At 47.9% G+C, this 24,550-nt stretch overlaps 1 protein-coding gene across 3 annotated transcripts in view; it reads right to left on the bottom strand.

Moving 5' to 3' along the window:
• The window catches only part of LOC142563644 (multidrug resistance-associated protein 1-like), a 78,581-nt gene that overhangs the window by 16,363 nt on the left and 37,668 nt on the right, over nt 1-24,550 (bottom strand). For 2 of the 3 annotated variants that reach the window (XM_075674227.1, XM_075674225.1), the window contains 12 exons: nt 24,297-24,395; nt 23,464-23,619; nt 20,778-20,981; nt 18,818-18,964; nt 14,033-14,117; nt 11,575-11,768; nt 9,468-9,644; nt 8,103-8,270; nt 7,317-7,567; nt 5,431-5,653; nt 4,063-4,279; nt 353-497 (listed from right to left, as the gene is read on the bottom strand). In XM_075674227.1, coding sequence (XP_075530342.1) covers nt 353-497; nt 4,063-4,279; nt 5,431-5,653; nt 7,317-7,567; nt 8,103-8,270; nt 9,468-9,644; nt 11,575-11,768; nt 14,033-14,117; nt 18,818-18,964; nt 20,778-20,981; nt 23,464-23,619; nt 24,297-24,395 — 2,066 coding nt within the window. The remainder of the gene's footprint in view (nt 1-352; nt 498-4,062; nt 4,280-5,430; nt 5,654-7,316; nt 7,568-8,102; nt 8,271-9,467; nt 9,645-11,574; nt 11,769-14,032; nt 14,118-18,817; nt 18,965-20,777; nt 20,982-23,463; nt 23,620-24,296; nt 24,396-24,550) is intronic. The other variant, XM_075674226.1, reaches the window with a different exon arrangement.

Here is a 24,550-nt window from a genome sequence, read left to right as displayed (position 1 = left end):
CGAACGCGCAGCGGTTGAGACATCACAATTTAAGTATGCTGTCGCATACTTGGGGAGTTGACGGTGCTCAGTTACGGCGTAGTCTTTTTTTTTATCCGAGTGCTGTCGGCGTCTGGCATTTGCCGCCACGCTCTGATGCCAGCTCTACGCTTCATGTAGCCGGACGACACGGACGGCAGGTGGTGTCACCAGTGCGTGGCCGGTTGGTTGGGTGCTGGTCGGTTGGTTGATTGGTCGGTAGGTTGGGATGCTTATTACAGGCCACCTTAGCAGCTTAACATGGGATACGGGTTCTCTTTGAACATAAACATGTTAGGATTAGTACTATTCCCACCGGCGTGCGCGCGCTCACCTGTTGAGTATGCGGCCCATGGGCGTGGTGTCGAAGAACGCCATGGGGGCACGCAGCACGCGGTGCAGCATTCGGTCGTGCACCACGCGGCTGCCCTGCAGGATGGCCAGGTTCAGCGACACAAAGCCGAACAGCACGAACGTGACTGCGATCACGAGAACGACAGGGAAAGAAGGCGTGAGAAGTAAGGACGCCGTTCACGTGCAGACGCGACAGCACTTAGCGGCAAGTCATTCCAACCCATATACAATAAACAGTGAAGTCCCCCCCCCCCACCATCACAATTTCACCACCTTTTTTTTTTTTGCTTACTGGTTGTACGCTATAGCAAAGCTCTGTCCCTGGTTGGCCTTCCTGCCTTTCATTTATTCCTCTTTTTCTCCCTACTCGCTGTATTGTTTGATTGAGAGTCTTGGTGCGTTACTTCCATTTGATTGTTTGACACATAGAGATACCGCGTTTGTTTAACTCCGTTCTTTGCTATGTTCCAACGACAGACTATGCTTTTCTTTTTTCATTTCGTGGTGACTCAACATTGTGCCTTAGTGATACATTTGCACCTGTTTAATGAACCACTCAGAAAAGAGTTCTTAAAGCCGAAAAAAATTATAATGATACCATTAACTAGTACCCTACATGTGCGGGCGCAGTATCACCAGCGGGAGAACATCAAACGATAGCCGATCGGGTTTGACAAGTGCCATTCCGAATTCTGCAAGCCCTCGCTAGCGGCATGGACTCACTTCAAAGGGATTCTGAAGAGCCATATTGATTATTGAACCATTCTAGATGCTCAAATTGAGCTGCTGGAATACCGAGGAGATCAACCTTGGTGTTGTACGACAAAAATTATGCAGATATCGCGCGCTGTGGGAATCGATGTTATGTAAAGCATTTGCCGCGTATCTCGCTACCCAGCGTCCTTTGCGATCGCGTTTTGTGTAAGGCGAGCAGCTATGCGTCGAACGGGAGCATGAGTCTGACGTCAACAGTGATTACCGTGACAACAATCGTGTGAGGGCATGATTTCTATTCCGGCTGCTCGGCGCCATGTTTACGATATGCCGATTGTTGAGTTCTGCGTAGTTGCTGCATGAGCGCACGCCAGAGAAACACAGAATGTGACGTTCCTAGCCACTGCTTGGTATACAATCGTATGTACACTTGTCTATACCACGTGTATAGGTAAAAACGAAGACGATATTAGAGCTCCGGCGATCAAATATTAAAGGCTGTTCGACCAAAACCAATCATGAAAGTGGTACAAAGCCGCACAGCACCTACGTACATTTAGCAGCTACGAAGAAAGCGCTGAGTGACGTGTGCATATCACGAAGGTAATGCAGTGTCGATCACAGTGTCCCAAAGTGCGAACTGCCACGAGCTCAGAAGGCGAGATACTAGGTCGAGACGGACGATCCCAAGGGTATCAAGAAGCTAATCGGATTTCGCACGTGAAGGGTATGCTTGCAATAGGGACCTAATGTGTATAGCGTATGGCTGATGTGTTGGAAGTCGTATGTTCGATTCCACCGCTGGCCACCCGTCTCTTTTTAATAAAATAATCCGAAGAGGACGCGGGGAAGGAAGCTATCTGCCTACGCTCTGTTTCATACTTGAAGTGCAGCGCTGTGGAAGCTGCGCAAGAAGTTCAGTCATCAAAATGCATCACTGCTCACGCTTAGTGGCCGCACATGCCCGCGCGAGCACGCAAGTGAGGCTGCCGCGACGGGCTGCAAGTGAAAAACGCGGAAAGAATGACTAAAAGCAAAACGACCTCAAACAACATATTATTATCCATATAACATAGCCTGATCCTTTGTGTGGATTGAAACGTCTTTGATTTATTACAGAGCGTGAATAAAGGTCAATTTCATATAATCGCTGGGAAAGTTGCGAGCACACTTAAGCGCTTCTTATTAGTTGCGAACTCGAAAGCATTAATGTTCAGTTGAACATGGCTGAGCAGTACTTCGAGTTCTGCGCTGCCACTAATGTACCATAGTGGTACGTCGTTCCCGAGCCAGTAGCAGCAGCCTGTGGTCCAGACGCCGCATGCCACCGACGCCCTTCGTGACGAGACAGGGGAAGCCTATCACGCGCGTGCATCGTTGACGGCAGCTCGCTTCACCCCGCGGCGTCCCATCACCGCATCTGCTCCGTCGAGGCGCGCTGTTGACGCGGCGATGCCCTCTCCCCTCACACAACACCCGGCGCGCTAACGCCCCAGCAGGTGTTCCGATTCGTCCGCTCTACTCCGTCGAGAGTGACGTGACATCGCAGTCAATGGGAATTTAAGTGCCTTTTCGCTGCTACAGACGCCGCCGGCTCTTTCGCTCAATGGGCCATGTGATGCTTTCGCCTCAGAGAACACCGAACTAATTATTGGTGTGACTACAGCTACTGTAGGAAATCTTACTGGCCTCCAACGCCGAACGAGCAAAAAAAAAGTGGTGACCCTGCCGTAAAGGCAGCTGTTTGTAATGTCAGATATTTTTGGCAGCGTACCTGTAGGAAAATATTATGTATAAACCCTTAAAGGACAGCACTGCAAGGTTGAAAACCCCCGAATGCTGAACCTAAACCAAAATACTGCGATATCCATGACGTCACCGGTACTGTGGCATGGCATTCAAAAAAAAAAGGACGCACGATTTCGTTGTTCCTTTCTCAGCTAATAATCAGCACTTTCTCATCAAACAAATTCAAATTAATATCAAATAAATTAAAATTGTGTTTTGATGCTCCAATCACGCAAAATTATTTCGTGCTTCGTTTCAGTGCCCCATCAGGAAAAGTAATAGCTGAACTAGATGGCGAGGATTATTCGTGTGCCCCTGCTAAGGTAAAGGCAAGGAAATTCGTTACGAGCCAACGCAGCTTTATGTATGCGATTAACCCTGTCATACGAGACCAAGACGAAAAAAATTAACTTGTTTGGGTTCACTAGAACTGAGGATTGGTCGAGTTGGTATTGCATTCTAAAACTGATACAGCGCAGCATAGAAAGGAAGAAACAAGCCAAGCTGGCCAGATGAAAGAACACAGTGGCCGGCTCGGCTTGTTTCTTCCTTTCTATCTTGCGCTGTACCACTTTTATTATGTTTGGGGCGACAGTACGGCTCTACATATTAGAGCAGCAGCGCCTAGAAGTCAGAGAAAACAAGAACGTAGAATGGACGCCACGCCGCGCCGTGCTCTCAAGTTATTTTGTACTTTGGGTTTACGCGACGCCGCTTGAAAGTGTAGAACCAACCGCCCGCAAAGTAAAGTTCTTTTTGAATTAGTTGGTGGATTTGAAAATTGTTACAGCGCTAACACATGCATCCACAAATTAACAAGGACGAGGCACAGTTACTTGTTACTTTGTGGACGGCATGTGTTAGCGCTGTAGCAATTTTCAATTCAAGTATGCACCAACCCGTCCAGAAAGAAGTTTTAGTGTAGTTGGTGGATCATTGACACAACCATCGAAGCAGTGAATACGCCCTTCTAGTCTGAGATTATCTTTGCGCGTTTCTCCATTCAGACCTGTCATTTACGTGGATGAGGTACCACGGCTCCACTCGTCAAAAAAAATAATAAATAAATAAAGCGCGAGGTGGCACGCTTTGATCGAGCGGCCATCGAGGTGCTTTCGGCCATCGAAATTGCCGGCCCGCCCTCGCCAGACGCTTACGCGAAGCGCACCCGAGACGCGCGACACTCACTCTCCACGAAGCCGTACATAGCGTACATGCCGAGCCGATAGTTCTTCCACGCCGGGTCCGCGGCGAGCTCGGGGTCGAGCGCGTCGTTGCTCCAGAGCCCGAGCCAGATGCTGCCGCCGATGTTGAATACGTGCGATATGATGTAGGTCGTCAGCGAGGACAGCGTCAGCCACGTACCCATGGCCTTCACGAAGTCCCAGTACACCTGCCACTTGACCTACGTACATGCACAAATGCGAACATAAAGGGTAACCTAACTTACATGCAGTCGGCCGTTTAAAAGGAAAGCGAATAAGAGGTGAAGTACGTGGAGGGAACAACGTCGCGTGATGTAACAGTCGTACCACAGACGACGAGGGCTAAGGCAGACATGTTTGTTTCGTTATAAGCTGCACGCGAAGGACAACGGCAATTTTAGAAGATCTCTCAACAGGCGCTGTCCATTGATTGCATATTTATTCTGAGAAACGGGCTGATATGCAAACATTGAAAAGAAGCAAGAAAAAACTCTGAATTTTGTTGAACAGTTATGCAGCATAATGCCAACGAAAGTGCGGGCAGTTTGAGAAAGTCCAGACGATTCTCACCTTTCGCGTTATTGTCACTAGCGTGATTATGTATACCGTCTTTTTCACACATCATGAAGCTGATCACGACGCAATCCAGGCGTAAGTGAAATAGCTGAAGTAGTTCACATCGCAAAACCTGAAACATGAGTCATCAGCCAGGTTTCGATTAATGCTGTGAAAGGAATAAATTGGTTTCATTGGAGTCTTGATGTTGTCTCTCGTACCTACGACCTCATGCATCTCTTTCTTTTTTCCTTTGTTCCAAGTTTCCAAGAAAAAAAACGTTCAATTCACAGACAGCGCTCGTCGTTCGAAGTCCGTCTGCGCGTTGTTTAGCAATGAATAACACCCAGCCTTCCCACTTCACTATTCATGATGAGTTCCACCTTCAGACAGGACCATACAAACAGGGCAAGACAGAGAGAGGAAGGAAAGGGGAAAGACAGGGAGGTTGGGTAGATCTGGTTTGCTACCCTACGCTGGGTAGAGAGGGGATGGGGAGGTAAAGTGAAAGCAGAGATAAATAAAGAAAGGAGCATAAACACAGTCGGTCACTGTCACCGGCATACCGTCACCGCACAGCAGAGTAGCAATTGCAGCACTATAAACATCTGTTCAGGTTACAGCCGGTTGTCCAATTCTGCTGCCCTTAAAAACTTCAACACTGCCCTCGTCGCCCTCCGCTGCGAGGGCTCGTGATGTCGGCATTCTAAAATAAGTACCTCTGTTAGAGGTGTTTGGATTACGAGCAGCGCAAGAGTGACAATGGGGCAAGGCGATGGGGTGGCGCAGTGTTTACCGATCCCACTTGTGCCGTCTCTTCTTCGGTGAGCTTGGCCTTGGACACCCTGGCCAGAGATGGCTGCTTGCTCTGTCTCACGCTACTTGCGCCGCCCCCGGTGCCGCTCGAAGAGTCGCGGCCACTGCCCATGCGCTGGGATTCCCGACGACGGTGCAAGCCCCAATGGTCATCGGGCACGCTCGAATCGGTGTCGCTCAGGTCGCTTCGCGCCGAACGGTACCTGCACGGTGGGACGCCCGATTAAAGCAGTCTTCATAAGTAAAAGCGGCGCGCATTAGCAGTGCGTTAGCATGTTAGTCAGCCACTCCATTTCACAGATGCCAGGACGCAGTGCGCGGGCTATGGAAGTAGTACGGTCCGAGATGTCTCACTCCACGCGCTTAGCAGTGCGCTTGCTTTTGTTGTTGTTGTTGTTGTTGTTGTTGTTGTTGTTGTTTGCGGCTTTTTTGTGAAATAATTACTTGAAATATTTCAACTCCAGCTTGTGAATGTAAGGTTACAGCAATGCTGATGATGATTGATTGGTTTCCCTTTTGAATTGGGGCGGTGGCAAATAGCCACCTAGCCTGCGTGAGTTCAGGAGGTATGCTATACATGTTTTTCATTCTAGAGTTTTTTTTGTGTGTGTGTACATCTCCTTCATCTTCTCTCTCTTCCTCAAAACTTCTCTATCGACCTTGCATCGCTACCTACAATGCCTGTAACGAATCCAATCGAATGAATCTGTTACCAGCATTTTTTTTCCACCAAAACTCTAAACGTCTCTTGCTTATCTCGATTTCTGACCGCCTGATCCGTTTGTGCACTTGAAATCCCAAGCCAAATCACGTATAATGTACGCACATTCGAGCTTCCAGTACGCGATTTACGATGCCTTCGTCGCCAGCGCTAGCGGTGCGCTGTGGCCGCTGTACGCAAGAGAAACGTGTGACTCCGTCGTTGAGATGTGTGACGCCTTCCGTCAACAGTTACGCCATATTTTGTGATATAATAGTATCAGGCCTAATGTCACATCGAATTACATGAAGCATGTATATATTTTTGTTTCACATGCGTTGCACTTTATTTTGTTGGCCCCGAATGCGAGGAGTGAGAAAAGTCTCCTTAGCCTTTTTATCGTTGCCTCCTGCGTATGAAACAAAGTACAGGTCGCGTTCATTCTTGATAGGGCACTATAATAAGGTCAACCGCGATATGAGTGAGCGAAGTTGTGATACGACAAGCACGGCAGCGGAGGACTTCGCCTTGAGTTGGACTACGTGGCGACATTTACCGTGCAAAGTGGTAGAGGCTCACAGGCATTTCAATCACCATAGCCTGGCAACCAATGCAATAAATTACCATAACGACAACAGGCCCTTAACGCTGGTGCGCAGAAAAAAGCCCGTACTTACAACAAAAATAAATTGGTAAAATATATTTCCGTGTCATGCCTTGCTACTTTGCCCCTCAATCCCCAGAACTCTATAGCTTGAGTCTTCGGTTGTTCTTCACGGTAATGTAAGTTGGTCATAAAAATTTAGAAACATTCATTTGGTCCGCCTAGGAAGCTAATAAAATTCGTAACGCCACAAGTTCGTAGCGCCAGAACTTCGTGATTGCACCGTCACCAAAGGTTCCTTTTCTTTTTGCCGCGTCCTTTTTTCTGGCTTACCGAGTATTTATTTGCACAAGGGTGACAAGGAAGACATATCTGGTTCAGTAAACATGAAGTCCACTTTGCCAACGGCCTTACATTCAACATTCCAGTGTGATATAGGTTGTTTCTTTTTCATACACACGCTTATTTTTATCGGGCGTTTCCCTCAAGCGTGAAGCCAATTTGGTTGCGCTATTTTCGGTAATACCGCGGCACCGCAAAGTGAATGGCCAAGCGGACTCACCGGACAAGTTCCGGTGTCGGTAACGACGCCTGCGACGCGATGGCGCTAAAGAGCTCCGCATCTTCGTCCGAGATGCCTTGTTCGGTCTCCTCGCTCTCCCTAATGAACTGTGCCAGGAACTCGGAGAAGGCACCGCCACGCGACAGCAGCTCCTGAAAACTTCCGCAGTCCGACACGGTTCCGCCTCGCATCACGACCACGGTGTCCACTTCCGGGAGCACGGACAGCCGGTGGGTGACCAGTATGCGCGTCTGCTCGGCGGAAAGGAGAACAGCGCGAAAAGGAATAAACGAGGAAGCAAACACCAAAAGAAGACAACGTATAACTCCCAGTTAATCAGCTACTTAATGTGGTAGCGTTACGAGATCACATCACTCAACGATTACCTATCGACGTCGACTTAACTTATCCTACCGCAAGGTTATCTATAAACTCTCATGGCCTAACAATGTGCTAGTGCTGTCGGCTACCTGCTGATGTTTTAAAATGGTGCGATCGGCTGGTCCCTAGTGCCTCGACCAAAGAAGGTGACCGTTGCTTCTACGTCATGCGCCTAAACAGCCAGAGATAAGCAGCGTTCTGCTAGTCTAACGGAACGAGAGAGTCAACAGCGTTATATTATAAACGTCCCTATGAGGAACTACGGCACGATAATTCCCCTTAAGGGACTTTCGGCCGTTTTCTTTTCTCTTTTTTCTTTTTTTGAAGGCCCACATTTGGGGAGGGCGTGGTACTGAAATGCATTTGTCAGCGTCATAAGCAGCCCTAGGGTGTCATGAGCCTTACTCTGCCCCGGAGCATGCCCTTAGGGCCGATGACCTTGTCGAAGATGTGCTTGCCCACGTGCGAGTCGACGGCGCTGAGCGGGTCGTCGAAGAGGTAGACGTCGCGGCTGCTGTACGCGGCTCTGGCGATGCTGATACGCTGCTTCTGGCCGCCGCTCACGTTGATGCCCTGTCGGTGAAAATGTTATACACTGCTGGTTACGTGCAAAAGTAACCATTTTTCCATCACGTCAATAAAACTGCATTCCGTTTCAGCAAACGTTTTCGCATACTGTGGGATTTCTTGTCGCCTCGTGGCAAACACTTCCCAGACTACAGCGATCTTAGCGTTCCTCGAAATGAATGTGCGCAAGCGGCAGTTGTCAGCCCCGATTCGTTGATAAGTTTAAGGACTGCCACGTGATCTTAAAAGCAAGCATGTTAGCGATACTTATGTGAGCACAACAAGCATATTGACATATACAGTATGCCGCTACGACGTGTATTATTACGTTATCGAATTGAATTACGTACGCTGTCTTCCAAAGAGAGTTCGACTCCGCTCATGATGAGTGAAATGTAAATCATTCACTTCCTGACACAAAGAGCTAAGACTACATAATGACAGAGTGAATTGTAAGGAATGAATTTTCGAAATGATTAAGCCTTATTTAACGATATCCAAATCGTGACATTAAAAGCCAGCTGACAGAAACTTTTATTTGGAATAAATTTATTATCAATTATAACGCACACCACTGAAGCAATCAGCAAAACCGCAGGTATGGAAATTGCATAGTTTTCTTCTTAGCAGCCTTTAAACAGCAACTAAGCCGATAACGCTTGCACCTGGTGGCTGTAGCACTGACGTAAGACACACAGCGCGCTGCGGGCAGCCGGTGGAGCATCCTTACCTCAGAGATCGTTTCAGGAACCAAGTCACGCGTCACTTCCGGCGGATGGTAATGGCGGCGTTTCTTTATTTTTTTGCTTTGTTTTGTTATAATAAACGGTTATTTTTACGAGCTTTACATGACGCTTTCGCTCGTACTTCAAACGTGAAAATTCGCATGGAAACACCTCTATATCTCAAGTACTAGGCTTTTTACGCTGCCCTAAACTTCATTGCATTTGACTTTTGAATTTCGACTGCAGCTTTACCTTTTTAGCCGATCTCTTTACCAGTTGGAGGCATCTCCAAGTTGTATATTTTCTTTTTAATTTAATCTTGCATCATGAGAAAATGTAACCCTTTTTTCACGCGTCCCATGCCGGCACAAACAATTGTGGTCATGTGTACGGTACCTCTTGCGTCCCGTGTCCCTCATCTTTCCCTCTCAATAGCGCAGTGCTAGTTACCATCGACACATCCGTGTGCGAAGCCTACCTTCTCGCCAACCTCGGTGTTATCACCCGCGGGCAAAACCGCCAGGTCGGGCTTCAAGGCGCAGGCCTCGACCACCTGGTCGTAGAGCTCTTTTTCGTAGACGTGGCCGAAGAGGATGTTGTTCCTGACGCTGTCGTTCTGAATCCATGCCTGCTGAGGCGAGTAGGCCAGGGAGCCCTGCGAGTGCGTAGCCAGAGCCATCGTACTGACGTCTGCACGATACTGCGTCGGAAACGGCTTTGGTCCGCGACCAAGGAAATGAAAAGGGTCGTTTCGCCAGCTCTCCCTAATGCATTCACTTTGTGCGCAGAGTGAAGAACTATATCTTAAAGGCCACATTACCAAAACTTCCCTATTGAGTTATCCTATATAGTTCTAGAAATTTTACACGGGATTCTATATGGATATAGGGTCTCACTAATCACGTGCTCTATGGTGCGTGCTGGCTCTTTAGACCTGGGAACTGGGCAGGGTTCGCACAGGGTGACGTATGTGCTAGTTGAGAGTGTCAGTCTTGTTTCCGGTACAAATGTGGCCTAACAAGGCGTCAGCGTTGTCACGTGAGAACTTGTCTTTTTCAAAACAGGTTCGGAATTAGGGCAAATCTTCCTGCGAAGACGTTGGCAAAAGTGTAAGGCGCTTCCTTTTGGTTTGTTCTCCCGTGCACAGTAAAAACCCACAAGTCCTCCGCGGTACACTATTAGTCATCCGTAAGCAGGATTTCGCAGAAATTGGATTGCGGGCGGTGTAAGAACAAATGCTACCTAATCTGCCAGGATGCGTAGATCCTGCGAGCACTCGTTGCAAAGCGAAATTACGGCAGGTGTCAGAATAGTAGAGTGAACCTTTGTCTGCGGACCCTCCCGGAAACTTTGCTGACCGTGTCTTGCGCAATAGGTCAGCATAAAACGGCGCATGTGTCAAGTGTTCCACGTAACATGTGCCAAACTGTAAATTAGGCAAGCTCCACGTAGCTCGACCATTAAAAGAAGAAATTGGTGACGATAGGTGTCCAAACGTAGCACTAACAAAACATAGAAAGTCGCACCACTCTAGCTAGCTTACAAATTAAACCATGTCACATGTACTGAAAGGGCATTTGGAACAGTGAAGTGATCGCACAGTTATTGGTAATGCAAGGTCGTCATCATTTGCATCAAGAGTTGCGTAGTCATCCCAATTAGCCTATATTAGCAGGTCAACGGTCCCTCTCAACGACCCCCAATTAACTGTAACCTTTGTCGGAATTCTTGCTACTATCCCGATGTTATCACTCCATCTGGTCCTATATAGCCCTCTACTGTCTTTATTTTTATTCGGCACCATTGCCTCACTCTAACAGACCAGCGGCTATCTGCTCTCACTGTGGATTACATAGCTAGACAGTCATTAAATTTAGCAAATTTACCCTTACTTTAACGAGAACTTTGTTCTTTTTCGAGTCTTACCGTCTGTCTAGTGGCCTTTCTCTGACGTTAATAGCCAGTTAATTGCCCTGATAAAATTATTCAAGAAAATATGACTAAATTATATGCCTCGCCCCAATGCCCCCCCCCCTCCCCTAGGGATATACGCGTCTTTGTTTGTCACTACATCCAAAACATCCCGTGGATTTCCCTGTTCACACTCCCGCTGTTGACATGCTACTGCAGGAGTTCATTTCAATCTATACTTTAACCCCATAGTAATGAAAATGCTTACGGAGAATTAAAACAAGAAAGCCAATATCATTATAAGTATCAATTTTCAACGTTTCGATAAAGCTGGCGTCGTTTCTAACGAACTTTCTAAAATTTGACCAGGATGGTCTGTTCTGCGCTTACGCAATTTGATTAACTGCAATTTTTTTTAATCCTAACTTGAGCGCGTATTGCCATCTCTAGTTGGTGTTGCACCATACCGCAATACCCTTCACAACCTTGACGTTGTTAAACTGCCTTGGAAGCTAAGTTTAATGCAATAAAATGGTAAATACGAACGGCCCGTCACGCGACAAACCGATATGCAAATTTTCCGAGCCGCGACATCAAGACGCCGCCTCCTCACGGCCCAGCATTTCACGCAGGCCGCGCGATTCGCCGAGAACTGCGACGAAAGTTGCGCTTACGGAGACGGTGACCGATCCCTTGAGCTTGACCATGTCGCCGAGGCAGGCGGACAGGAGCGAGGACTTGCCCGATCCCACCGAACCCACGATGGCGACGAGCGAGCCCTTAGGCACGCTGACCGTGATGTTTTTGAGCGTTGCTGAGCTGCCTCGAGACCAGGCGAACGAGGCGCCTTCCACCTTGATGGCCTCTTCTGCGGGAATGTGTTAAAAGGATTCGTCGCAAAAAAATAACAAAAAAACTGTACCCCACACCAGGTGCACCAGACAAAGGATATCCTCATATGCCCTTTGTCGACATTGATTTCGTAGTCTTAAAGGTGTTCTGCTTTGGCTGTCCCCGATTAATTAATGTGTCACAGCCCTTCCAACGTCGCATTTGCTTCCACTATGACGACGTTCCGTTTTCACTTGCAATTTTCGTAAAAGAAAGCAGTCAGCCGGAAAGAGACCGAGGGGAATAGAACAACCAAGGCCCTATTTTCTGGTCAAAGGGTAACTGAGCCAGATTGTAAAAAGTATCTAGTCACACAAAGAACATCCCCATAAATAAAACATATCCCATATATCCCATAAGTACATATGATCATACAGGAATGCGTATATTTTCATTTTTTCATGTGGAAGATGTTGCGTACGACATATGCGGTCATACGAGCTCTTATATCAGATCTAATATGTTCATAAGGGTTTATTATAAATCGGGCCTATATATATATATATATATATATATATATATATATATATGTATATATATATATATATATATATATATATATATATATATATATATATATATATATATATATATATATATTTGTAGGAATGCCCCGTCATAAGCCTATCTGCGTGTTTCTTATCAGTGACGCAACCTCTCGCAACAAGTTTTCAACATACCATTGGTTTGTGATGCTGAGCTATCTTAGCTTTTCTAAACGGCACCAGCAGCAATTTTCCGTGCTGTGTTGTGCTGCGTTGTGAACCTGAAGCGCTTACGTAGTTCGTTTTAATGAACTCTGCTATAGTGAAAATTTACAGCACTGGGAAGAATTCTAAGTGCTCTAAATCATTTTTGGTCCCTTCACTATACATAGAACCTGTCACAAAGCCGCAGCGTAGCATTGAGGTCTAATTTCCAATAGCCAGACAACTAATAAGCCAAAAGAAGATTGCATTTTCGTGCGCATCCAGATATGCGCACCGCCTAACTTGAGACGTCTTGCCAAGAGCGCTATAGAAAACGCTATGCTCTTGGATGACTCCATTCTGCGGTGCCTTCTGTAGGCAACTGATAATATCTCACATATCTCGTATTCTGATATTAACCCAGCTTAATTATTTTACCCACCTCTTAACTGGCAGATAAACAAATGAAAAACTGCTGATGCAGATCGCAGAGCCGCCACAAAACATTCAGAGCCGTGGCCTCAGAGATCAAAGCAGCACACCAAACGTGGGCAGTTGCTTTCTTGGAGACCACGGACCAGCCATAACGTTTCGTACAAATGTTTACTGGAGCAATGTTTTCCATCGAAGTGAAGCAAGCACCATATAATCATGTATAGCACACGAACTTTCTTGCTTAGAATACCCACATCTTCGCACGGAAAACACACGCTAAAAGCCACAGTGTTATATGCCCTCTCTGCACAGTAGTAGTAGTAGTAATTGGCTGTTTATTTCATGAATAAGTAGGTAGATAAATGAAAAATAAATAGGGCAGATTTTTGCCAATAGCATATCTAGAAAGCTGGCGCCTTTCCTGTCCATGCTCACGTTTGACTTTCGCGCTATCCTTGAGCTTGATGAAAGAGGACGAGCGAGGTGTGGAATTGGTGACAACTTAGCTACATTCCAGCATTCTTCCTGTGCTTTTCTGCACAGTGGGATAGGAAGAGTTCGCAGTTTAGCGTTCGGTAGCAAGGTGGCCTAATTTAAATAGCAAACTAGCTCGTATTCCCTGCGTAATTGCGTGCCCCCGCTTAGGTACGGGACAGCTTCGCCTGTTAGGTCTAGCTAGAGAGGAGCCTGCAGTGCAGTAACTAGCACACGGCCACATATCGTAGCTCCCCCTCTAGCACCACGCTACTGTGTGACGTAGCACAGACAATATGGAAGGAACAGGTCAGTATTGATATCTTGTCCTATTGCCCTATACTCATCGCAGTTCAAAATTTGTATTTAAGTCAAATGCGCATTCATACACTGATAGTCAATGGCACCGCCGCTAGACTGCATGACTACCCCTAAAAAAAGACTCGGCATTCGCATGTGAGACTGCAGTAAAACAGCAGAGACAATTGAATCTTTTTCACAAAAGTTCCAGAAACATAATTACATGGATACAATTTAAGAAATATATCGATGATACATGTGAAGCAAAAAGACGACATTAAAAACTACATTACATGTGGAATTTGTCCTTGAGCTATTGTATTTAAATATAATGACGGGAAACCTTGGCTGGCGTCGGACTGCACTGCCATCGGATCCAGGTCGTCCGAGCGAAGGTAGTCATTGATACGGCCAAGGGACACCATGAACTGGAATAAACGAGAAACAATGTATGAAACTCCACCTTAATAAAAAAAATGCAGAATCCTCTCAAAGTTGTGCCATGGCATCATCGCGATAGCCAGGGCCGTCGCAGTTTCGCAAAGGCTTCTTTTTACAAACCATCTCATAATTACCGCTAACGTTAATTTAACATAGAAATCCTGCAGCGACACACCGTGTTGCGACCGCCGAGACGCGTCTTTTATGCGGCATTTGCTGCAGCCGGGCGCATCCCTTGCGCTTCCCTCTGCGCCATGCTAGGCCATCTAGTGGCGCCGCCACGAACTCCGCAGTGGCGTGTGTCTGAATATACATTCACACAAGACTGTGGAAATACAAAGCCGCAGTTTCACCCTAAAGGCGGGGCAGCGACTGCGGTAGCAAATTAGTTGACGAAGCATCGTAAGGATAAGTAAGGATAAGTAAGGATAGTAGTTTTATCGGTCTTATAAACTTGTAAACATTCACTCATCAACTAAATTAGCAGGCATGGTGTCACGCACATAGAGGCAAACATGAACACATCTCCCTCGATAACCGCGGGCATTCGCTGTCAAAACGCTGGCGCGAGACAGAGCGGCAGCAGCAGCAGCGAGCGAATTGACCTTCGTGCTGCCTCTCGCGTCTGCGCGACCTAAGTGGCGCGAACAAAGCGCGCACGAAGCTATCAGCCCTCGGCGCACCTAGACTCTGTCTCGAATCCCAGATCGCTTTCAAGATAGGCTACACGCAGCCGCACTCAGCCGCGCCATACACACAAGCCCACCCCCCCCCCCGGTGACCTGCGCGCGACGGAATACGGCACGCTTTCTCACCGCTTTGCTACCTTGCGCCCTCGCGATAGAGCAACCGTCCTCGGCTCAGCCTCACATGCTTTCACTCGCACCCACAGCAAAGGCGCGCAACCACGATGTTATTGCAGTTACACTTTATACAGAAGATGACGGTGACGCTGACGACGACAACGGCAGCAATGCGCCTGGAGTGTTCACGTAATTGCTATCGCAATAATATAATGGCACCGGTTTGAATCTACCTAGCACCACATCAATTTAAAATTATTTTTTGTCTCGTTGAAGAGTGGATCGTACACACTGCCACATAACCAGTTACCCAAGCTGGTGTCGAACGAGTCCACTTACCCACTGTGATGTACTTACAGTCACCCAAACTGGCATGAAAAAGATTACGTAGAGACAAACAAACACGACGAAAACAGCGTGATATTCCCAAAGAATGCTAATCGCAATAAACATGCCCAACGATTGGTTTCGAACCTGGTTTCCCGAGAACAGCAGCCCAGTGCTCTACCGATGAGACCTAGGACTATCCAGTGACCCTAGTTGGTGTGAAAGAGGCTAGATACGAACAGACATGCCGCAAGGCGGGTGAAGTTCTCAAAGAATGCCAATCGCTTCGAAAGTCAACAGAAAATATCTTCCTGCAAAAGAGATTTTTGATGCATTTCCCTTATCGTATGTTCCGTCAATTCGCGTAAGCATGATACCTTGTTATTACGAAACCAAGGCCTGTGTGCACAAACAAGTAGTTGCGCCAGAAGTGTTCGCCAGAGCAGATTCTAACCAATTGTGATGGGGTATAGATCATTAGCAAAAACAGTCGTCCAGTGGGAAGCAGCGACTCCTTGGAAGCTTAATTTGTTTAAAAAATTGCAAAATTCGTGGTGGATTCAGAAGCCGCCGCAGTATTATTCCAACTCCTGAAATTATTCCCTCAATTATACGTGTCACTGCGCGGCAATCGCCGGCCTAACTGCCATTGCAGCTCCGCTCTTTTCGTGTGGACGGCATAGCGAGCGTGTGCATATTAAAAAGCTTTGTGAATTTCGCCGCGCCAACTCTCTAATGGCCACTGAAGACATCACTGCAACGATACTGCAGGCTTGCGAGATAAAATTTCCGCTGCATTTAGAAGCACGCTATCTGATGTTATGCAACAAACTTTTTTGTTTCCGCAAGCTTTTTAGGCAGAGCTCTGCGAACTCTCTCAAGGCCTCTGCTCAAGTGCGATGTTCTTTTAAAGACTGTCTTTCTTAACGAGCTGCCACCACTCTTCCGTATCGGATGTTTTCATCCTCGTTCGCGGGTCTATCTCGCAAATAGTGCGGCCTAAAGAAAGTGGGCCCATATGTGCTACTGGGTACGTGCCCTAGGTACCCCTGGTCGCCATGATGTTCTGGGTATGCACACACTACAGCGGAACCGGTGTACCGCTGTAGCAGAATAAGTGACGCGTTAGAAAGGACAACGAAGTGATGCGCCGGATAACGACGGTCGAGAAAGAGAAGTAAGAAAGTAGCTGGACGCCAGAGGACTCTGTCTGTCTCGCGTGGAGAACAAGACCGTGTACGTGTACGGATCTGCGTCAACTGTGGTGGCAGCACTGACTTGCGCTCCCCCGAATCAAGGCCACCACGACAAAGGGGAGCGCGGACGATACCCGCATAGAGCCCACGGCGGACATCTTTAACTTCATCTCTCCGGGAGCCTGCTGTCACGACTACGGCGGAAATCTTATACTGACATCCCCGGCGGCATCAGCGTCGACAGTGCCCAACGCACCATACTTATGGCTACGTCTACCAGCTTCGTAGTTTAATGCCTATGGCGCGGCTGCTCTGTCTCACGAGTCAACCACCGCGAAGTTCCCGCCGAAGAGACTACCTTCAGGTACTTGCATGGCAAGCTGCGGCTGACCGAAGAGCTCGTGCGCAAGGTTTCGAGACTCGCTCTGCCCCCCCGACTGCTTCCTCTTGAGACCACTCCAAATGGTCAACGCATCGAGCAACCCGGGGGCACATCCACGTCACTTTACCAGACAATCAAACTGTTAAGATGATTGAGTTCTTTGTCTATTAGGTGTTCGTGTGCCTACGCAAGAGGGGCCCCTCCTATGTATCGCTTATGCTTCTATTAGTCTCTGTCTCGACTTTGGATTCGGCACTTATCAAACGCAGGCGCACAGCCACACGACGCTTCATGAATAGGTAGGTTGCTACCGCCTGCTTTGTCAAGAGACCTAGCAAGCTCTCCGAGGCGTTCGTCGAGTTTCGGCCGTAGGACAGCGGTATTTGGTACACGACACCAACCGCCCAGACGACGAAGTGCAGCGTGTGCTTCTTGCCGTAAACTTCGCATCTCGGCTCTGTCCGCTTTACATTCCTGACGCCTAGCTTGTTCGGTGCAGAAAATACAACGCAAACTGCAGCTCTTCCAGCAATATTCTTCAGGCCGGCAATGGTTCGCCCTGTCTACATATGGCGCGCATTCTGCTCCGTCTGTCGTTGCTAATCCTTGCGGTATTCTTGCGCTACAAAATCATGCCATGACTGAGCCACAAGGCGAAGCAATAACGTTACCGCGAATAATGATAATGAGGATAACGGAAAATCGAAACTTTGACATTGCGACTCGCTTGATTCTGCGGACTGCAGGCGGCGTTTGTTGTTATTGTTCGTTTGGTTGTTTTCTTTTTTTTTTTTGCACGCGTGCTGACAGATGGTGAATTTTCTCTCCGCTAGGGGAAGGAGTAGCGCTGGCGTCTCACCGTAATCTCCAGGTTCAGAGCCCAATAGCGGCAAGCGAGCAGGCGCATATGGGGATACGCGCGCATCGGCGACACACAATGGCATCCTGGACGGCCTCTCATGTGGATTTGGTGCTGACTAGGCAAAGTATTTAAAATTGTCCAATGTCAGGATTCGAACAGAGGACCCCTAGCACAGCACACTGATACTGTAACCATTGTGCCATGGACGCTTTTCCCCCACAACAGCGTACCTCAGTAACATATCCTATACTTCGGCACCTAAAAGCCAGGAATTTATTGAGCATAAATTGACACTTCATGAAAAGTCAAAATATGGGCCGGCCCCGAAGGTGGTGCAGCCTAAACATCCTAAGCCGATCCTGAACATGTGACAGTAAAACTCTGGGCCGATCCCGGAGACCAATGCGGTCAAAACATTTTAAACATGCTACGCTCCTCCTACTCCCCTCACGTGAAGGAAGACGCGATTGACTGCGGCATGTTGTTATTGGGCACCTACCTTACCTTAACTCGCTCAGAAAGGCTCTTTCGTCGACTTAAACTGATGGTTGAATCAACTTCCCACTCTTTGTCATTCTGTTGATAGCCCTCTTCCTGCCACTTCTCTGGTTTCTTCTTTCCTATAAAGCGAAGGTACAAGCGTCGCTTGCCACTACAACTAAAGAAGCATGTGTATCACCCTACCCCTCTTCCTTGTCACATTCGCAACAATAGTCCTTTTTGAACACTGCCGCAACCCTTACCCGGTCACAACCTCAGTCTTTTCTGACCCTCGGGGAACAGGGAGCTATAAACCAACAAAAGAAAGCGGTTGGTTCGCTGACAAAGCCAAGTTCCACTGCGAGCCCAGGCCGACGGCTCACTTCGGAAGTATAAGCCCAGCAACATGAACTTTCTATAGAAATAAAAGCTCACAGCTCAGGCTTTCCTTGTCCGCCCACTGTCAATATATACAAACCTCTGTATTCCCGTGACTATGCTTATTCTCATTTGAATTTCAGCAGGATTAAGACATCTTTATCCTAGACTCTCCTGAGAACCGCAGAACTGACTGACCTTTCTTCACCCAAGCACAGCAGCCATTTTCAGGCATCTATTAGTTACAATCCTTACTCACCATGGCAGTGTTGGATACGATGAGCGGAAGGAGGCCCAGCGGCACTCTTAGAACGTTGAACAGCGTGAGTGACACGAACGCCTTGTTCGCGTCCAGTACGTTCTGGCTGTCCAGTGTGATGTAGACACCGAAGCTCACCAGCGCCACCTGTTAACGGCAAGAAAGAGAGTATCTGTCGTTGCAGTCTACGTAGTGACGCATTGCAAAATTTGTGCAAGATGGAACCCTGTGCACCTCACAGGGTTCCGACACGCTCGCGCTTGATTCTACATAAGTCTGCCACCGTTCATTTTAGGGAGACTAGGAGATAGCATAACGTGGGCGAATCAGTTGAAAACTCCATGTGTAGGCAGACAATATCACAAAACAGTTCAGTGGAAATGCATATGGTGAAGGAACTTTTAGGAAAACAGTCGTAGTTTCTCCCGAACGATCGAGCATTGATTGCGATAGCAAATTATTAAACAGCTATACGCTTTGAGGTTATATTTCTACGAGCTGTAAAAGTGCTGTAAACATTCGATTACTAACTAATTCAACAAATACGGTGTCACGCGCGCACATGCACATATGAACACATCGCACCCGATGACCACGGACACTCGCTGTCAGAACACTGGCGTGATGAAGAGCGGCAGCAGAAGCAAGCCAATTCCCTCCGAGCAGCCTCTAGGTTCACCCCTAACTAGGCTCGAGAAAACACAGATCACACGAAGCCATCACCTGTCCTGGGACCATTACCCTTCGAACCCACCGCAGATTACCTCCAAAATAGAAAGAGGCGACCGCAATCAGCCACACCTTGCGCAGCCACGGCCGCAGTAGAAGTGGAGACGCGCGATATCCGTCCTATGGTGCCTAAAACTCCTTAAACTTCGTAAAGTAGCGACACTCTCCTCCTCCGCCGTCACTCCTTCTCGTTTGTCCTCTCTTTCACGCTCCCTCCTCGACCGTGGCGCCGCCTACACTGCTCGAGCGTAGCAGCGGCACCAACATGTGCTCCTCGCCACCCCGTAGACGCTTCTTGAGCAAAAATGGCGCTGATGCACGGCGCGACGGCCCACGTGATGCTATTAGGCCAATAGCGATGCGGCGTCGGCTTCGGCCAGAGCGCGCGAGGAGGTGGCGGCATTCTTCAAAGCGTGGCACTACTTTACGAAGTTTAAGGGGCTTTACCTTCCCCGCATTCCTCCCTCTCGCGTGCGAGAAGCCGCCGCCGCACCAAGCCACCATCCTTGGCTCGTCCTCGCGTGCTTTCCCTCGCGCCTATTATACGGTGCGCGGCTACTATGTTATCGCACTTGAACTTGACACGGTACATCACCAGGACTGTCCATATATATAATTGTCATCCCTCTCAGGGTAGCGCACAGGTACAAAGAAAAGCCAAACGAGTTTCTCAAACTTCAAAGCTCTATCCCTGGGAAAACTCTTTGGGGGTGTCCCCTGTTTCTTCGTACTACAATAGGGGGCATCACAATTCTTTTACATCCATGAACTTTACTCCACCTTGCGGCCTTCCGCAGAACTTGTCTCCCCGCTATACTTCGCCCCCGCTCTGCGATTTGCTAGCCTCCTAGTTAGCTCAGATGGCAGAGCCCCTTTTATCCCCCCCCTTTCGCTAAGGCGTTAGTCATGGTTGGATCTTGGAACAGGGCACGTTCTGTTTTTCAACTGTGATGCTTTCTTTCTGAGAAATTTGTATGGGTTTCCTTTGTAGCTTCGCGTTAGAGTCCGGTGGAGGACCATTTTTTCTATCCTTAAAGTTTCCTTTGCTGGAGCGCTTTTATATATATATATAATTGCCATACTGACGAAGCGTTTGTCCTCAAGTTTCTGACACTGAACCTCGCAACAAGCGTTTTGCATAGCGAGTTCAAGAAGCAAGAATGGCGCTAACGCAAGCACCGAGATCGAAACGCAACGACTAAATTATTCTTGCCTCACACGTCCGACTTACCAGAATCGGTGCGCCGGAGAAGGAAAAAACGATGGCTGAATTGAGGTACGCCTGCTTCGTCAAGTACGTGATTTCGTAGTTGCGAAGATCCTGCACACGCTTCTGAAAGGCCGTCTCCCAAGCGTACAGCTTCAGTACCTTAATACCGGCCAGCATTTCGTTCAGCAGCTTGATCCGCCGGTCTTTCTGTTCCATGATGTGGAACTGCAAAGCAAGAATGTGTCATGTCGTTGCCAAACTCTACAATGCTACACTGCTTGGAAAACTTTGTATGGTGCATCATACCACACCGGCCAGTAGCGATTTTCGTTGCTAACGTGCTTGGTAATGTGTGTAGCGTTGTTAATGTGCATAAACCAATTTGTGATATTTTAACATTTTTTTGACTGCCTACGATTTCTCTCCTTACGTATTTAGCACTGCAACAACGTCTCGATTGTAAGCTGCGTCGACCGATCTTGCAGTCCATGAAGTTTGTTTGCCTATACTGGCTACCTACCCACATTCTCATCATCCTATGAACTTCGCCAGTATTGGCCCCACGAATAGAAGATCCGGTAGCGGCATGGCACATTTATGTGGTGCCAATCTTGTCGCCATAGCATTCTGGGCTAGAACACACTTCGTATCTCATTGAATTGTGGTACCTCGTGCACGTTTTACGTTTCCACGGAAAAATTGCGTGCACGTTGCCTTAAGGCAGACGACTTGTGCTGCAGAAATGCAATAGTGATTATTTCTGACGTTAGCGGGCACACTGAGAGGGTTAACAGCGTCATTGGATATGGTGTGCTCTTTCCTGACACGTTCTCCATACGGTAAGGAAAGTAACAAGCGTATATAGCCAAACCGCTGCACCTGAACTTGTGCGCCGCAATTTGCGTTATTGAACGCAAGCAATACATTATATACATTACAGCTCGAGCAACTCTTGCAGCAGCCGACACTTGAATCCACCACGAGCCAAGCCACGTACAGCGAGCTGCCTCAAAGGACTCAACGCGAGATGTGCGCAATTGGCGAGTGAAAGCAGGAAGACAACAACATCGAAGAAGGTTGCCTGACAAAAGCTGGCTGCCTCATGTGCTGACCTCTCCCTCCCCCCCTTCCATGCTACAACCGATTTATTTCTTTTTCTTTCCTCCATGCTTGCTGTGCCGTCGCCTCTATTAGCGCGCGCAAACAGCATTCCTCTATTGTCTTTAACTGACAAACGCCCACGTGACACTTACGTCAAGATCCCCGCCTTGATCTTTTCGAATGCATAAGCATTTCCATGCTTACCCAACGAGAAGCACCGTACGTCCGTCAGTCCCATAAGACGATCGCTTTCAAGATATGGCCCGCAGCAGCGAGCGAATTCGCTTTCGTGTTGTTTCTCGCTTCAACGCGAACTAAGCGGCCAGCACACTGCGCTCACGAAGCTATCAGCACTCGCTGCACTCTGCCTCAATCGCAGATCGCTTTCACGATGGGGGTGCGCGCGCCTCGCTTCAACGCCAACCAAGTGGCGAGAACACAGCGCGCGGAGCTATCAGCAGTCGGCGCTCTGCTAGCAGATCGGTACGTGAGCTAGCGTTAAAATTTTGACCTGTTATTGCGGCGTACATCCGGGGGCAGAACAACAAGGGACATGACAGCGCATGCCACACTGCTTTTCTGCGCCCCTCAACGAAATGAGCGCCTCCTGTCAATTCATTGGGCACGCGGCACATGAGCATGAAATGATGCGCATGCGCAATGCCATATGCAGTCTGGCACGTGCTCGCAGGTCCGGTATTGTTTTGTAACCGCCTCTATAACATCAGTGTAGTATCTCTGCGGGCTCAATTGCCCCCGCAAATTCATTCACACCGACCTTCTGTGTTTGCAATGTTGAAACATGGTCAGCGGAGCCTTAATATAATAGAACAAGTTTGTCAGCGTGCACATTTAGGCCTCCTTTCTATCTCTGTCCTCAGTAAAGAGGCTGTCAAGCTCACTTGGCTGGTTGTTACAATTTCGTGACATAATGATTCTGAGCTCCTCCTAAATAAAAACTGGACGCACAATTAAGCGAAATAAATCCGCACTCTGATGTCATGTGCAGTCATCTAACAAAAAATAAGAGCATGCCAGCGCGTCACCCTCTCTCATGTAAAACACTTACGCACAATGTGTCAGCGAGACCAAGCACTTCAAGAAACTTGAGGCAGCTGTTTATCCACACCACTCACATATTTAGGCATCATATCCGTAATTCCGCCTGTTTTAAAGACTGCCATAGTCGTTCATCTTGCAAATGAGAGAACTTGAAGTGAGAAAACGTGTGGATACAAATCACTCCTTAGTTAATATCGAACAAACCCCAGTTTAACTTTTTTTGTAAGAAGGACTGCGACAAACGACCCGAGAATTCGCAAAGCGATCTGGCGATAACTACTTGCTCAGATCGGCGTACAACAGGCCGGGAATACGCTATGGTACGCTGTGGCGCATTCCTTTCTGAGTACCGTCCTCGTTGTCGCATCTTTGTTTAGCTGTCGTTAGCAGTAAAATAACGCTCCGGTTCGCCCAGCTTTCCAGTGTACTGCCGTCAATGTCACATAAGCCTTCTTGGGAACATTGGAAAACCTAACCTAACCTAATCTAACCTCGATGATGGCATCGCACGGTGAGCGGATGGCAACGGCATAATTGATGTCACCTGGTACTTGCGCAGGTATGCGGTGACACAGCCGTTGATTGGCAGCAGGCTGACCATGACAGCGAGACCGCCCAGGGTAGCCACGCCCAGCTGCTGCCACAGCAGGTAGGTGGCCAGCGCCACCTGGATCGGTGTGCTCCAGAGGTTGTTGAACACCTGCACCGTAATTATTATAGAGGTTAGCCATAGATAGAGCACATTGCTAACCGCACCGTGAGAAAGCGCCTATAATGATTCTAAAATTCAATTTGCTTTCAGGCATGATACGGCACACTGGGAAATCAGCGATTCCAGTCACGCGTACACCTTACATACCTTGCCGCCGTGCATACAAGTACCCCAATATGACGACAATGATGTTAGCCTCTACTGTATCAAAAAGCATCGAAATAGAATGTAAATATACATGTTGGGATTCTCTCTCCCCGCTGTACCCCACGCGTACGTATCGTAACTCTCAGCACTAAATCAGAAGCAGGACTTCTAATAACTTTTACAGTTGTCATAATATTTTACCTAATTACAGCCAATGATATGCTGCCCAAGTTTGGGTCTTGCGAGTATACATGCTTCTTTCTCTTATTTATCTTGGGTGCCCCCCATTTATTGTGGGACATCCAAGAGAAACCGAAGCTTCAGAGCAAGAGAAAGGGAAAGAACCACGAAAGCAAGGAAATGCATGGACGCCTTACTAGAAGATAAACCTCAACAATGCAGTTCCTATCTTCCAAAGAACGTCTGCTGCTCTGGTGTTCACATTATCAAATCGCACATATACAAACACATTCCAGCTTTCCTTACGCGTAGTTTGCCATGTGGTGATGTCTACCGACCTGTATGTACTCCATGATCCTCTGCGTGTCGACAGCCATGAGATTCACGATCTCGCCGGTGGTGAAGCGGCCTTTTGCAGAGCTGGACAGCGTGAGTGCCTGCACCAATTGGGACGTCAAATCTAGGTCTCCACGCAAATACAAAAGACAGAGGCACTTCACAAGAAGCATCCTAAGACTCTGCATACGAACGTGCATGGGACACATGTCCGTGCAATGCAACTTAATAAGAAAATGCCACGCGACGTGTTACA

Source organism: Dermacentor variabilis, chromosome 11 (genome assembly GCF_050947875.1).
Source record: "Dermacentor variabilis isolate Ectoservices chromosome 11, ASM5094787v1, whole genome shotgun sequence".
Lineage (NCBI taxonomy): Eukaryota > Metazoa > Arthropoda > Arachnida > Ixodida > Ixodidae > Dermacentor > Dermacentor variabilis.
The sequence above is the reverse complement of the archived record's forward strand: the minus strand, read 5'-3'. Positions and strand labels throughout refer to the sequence as shown.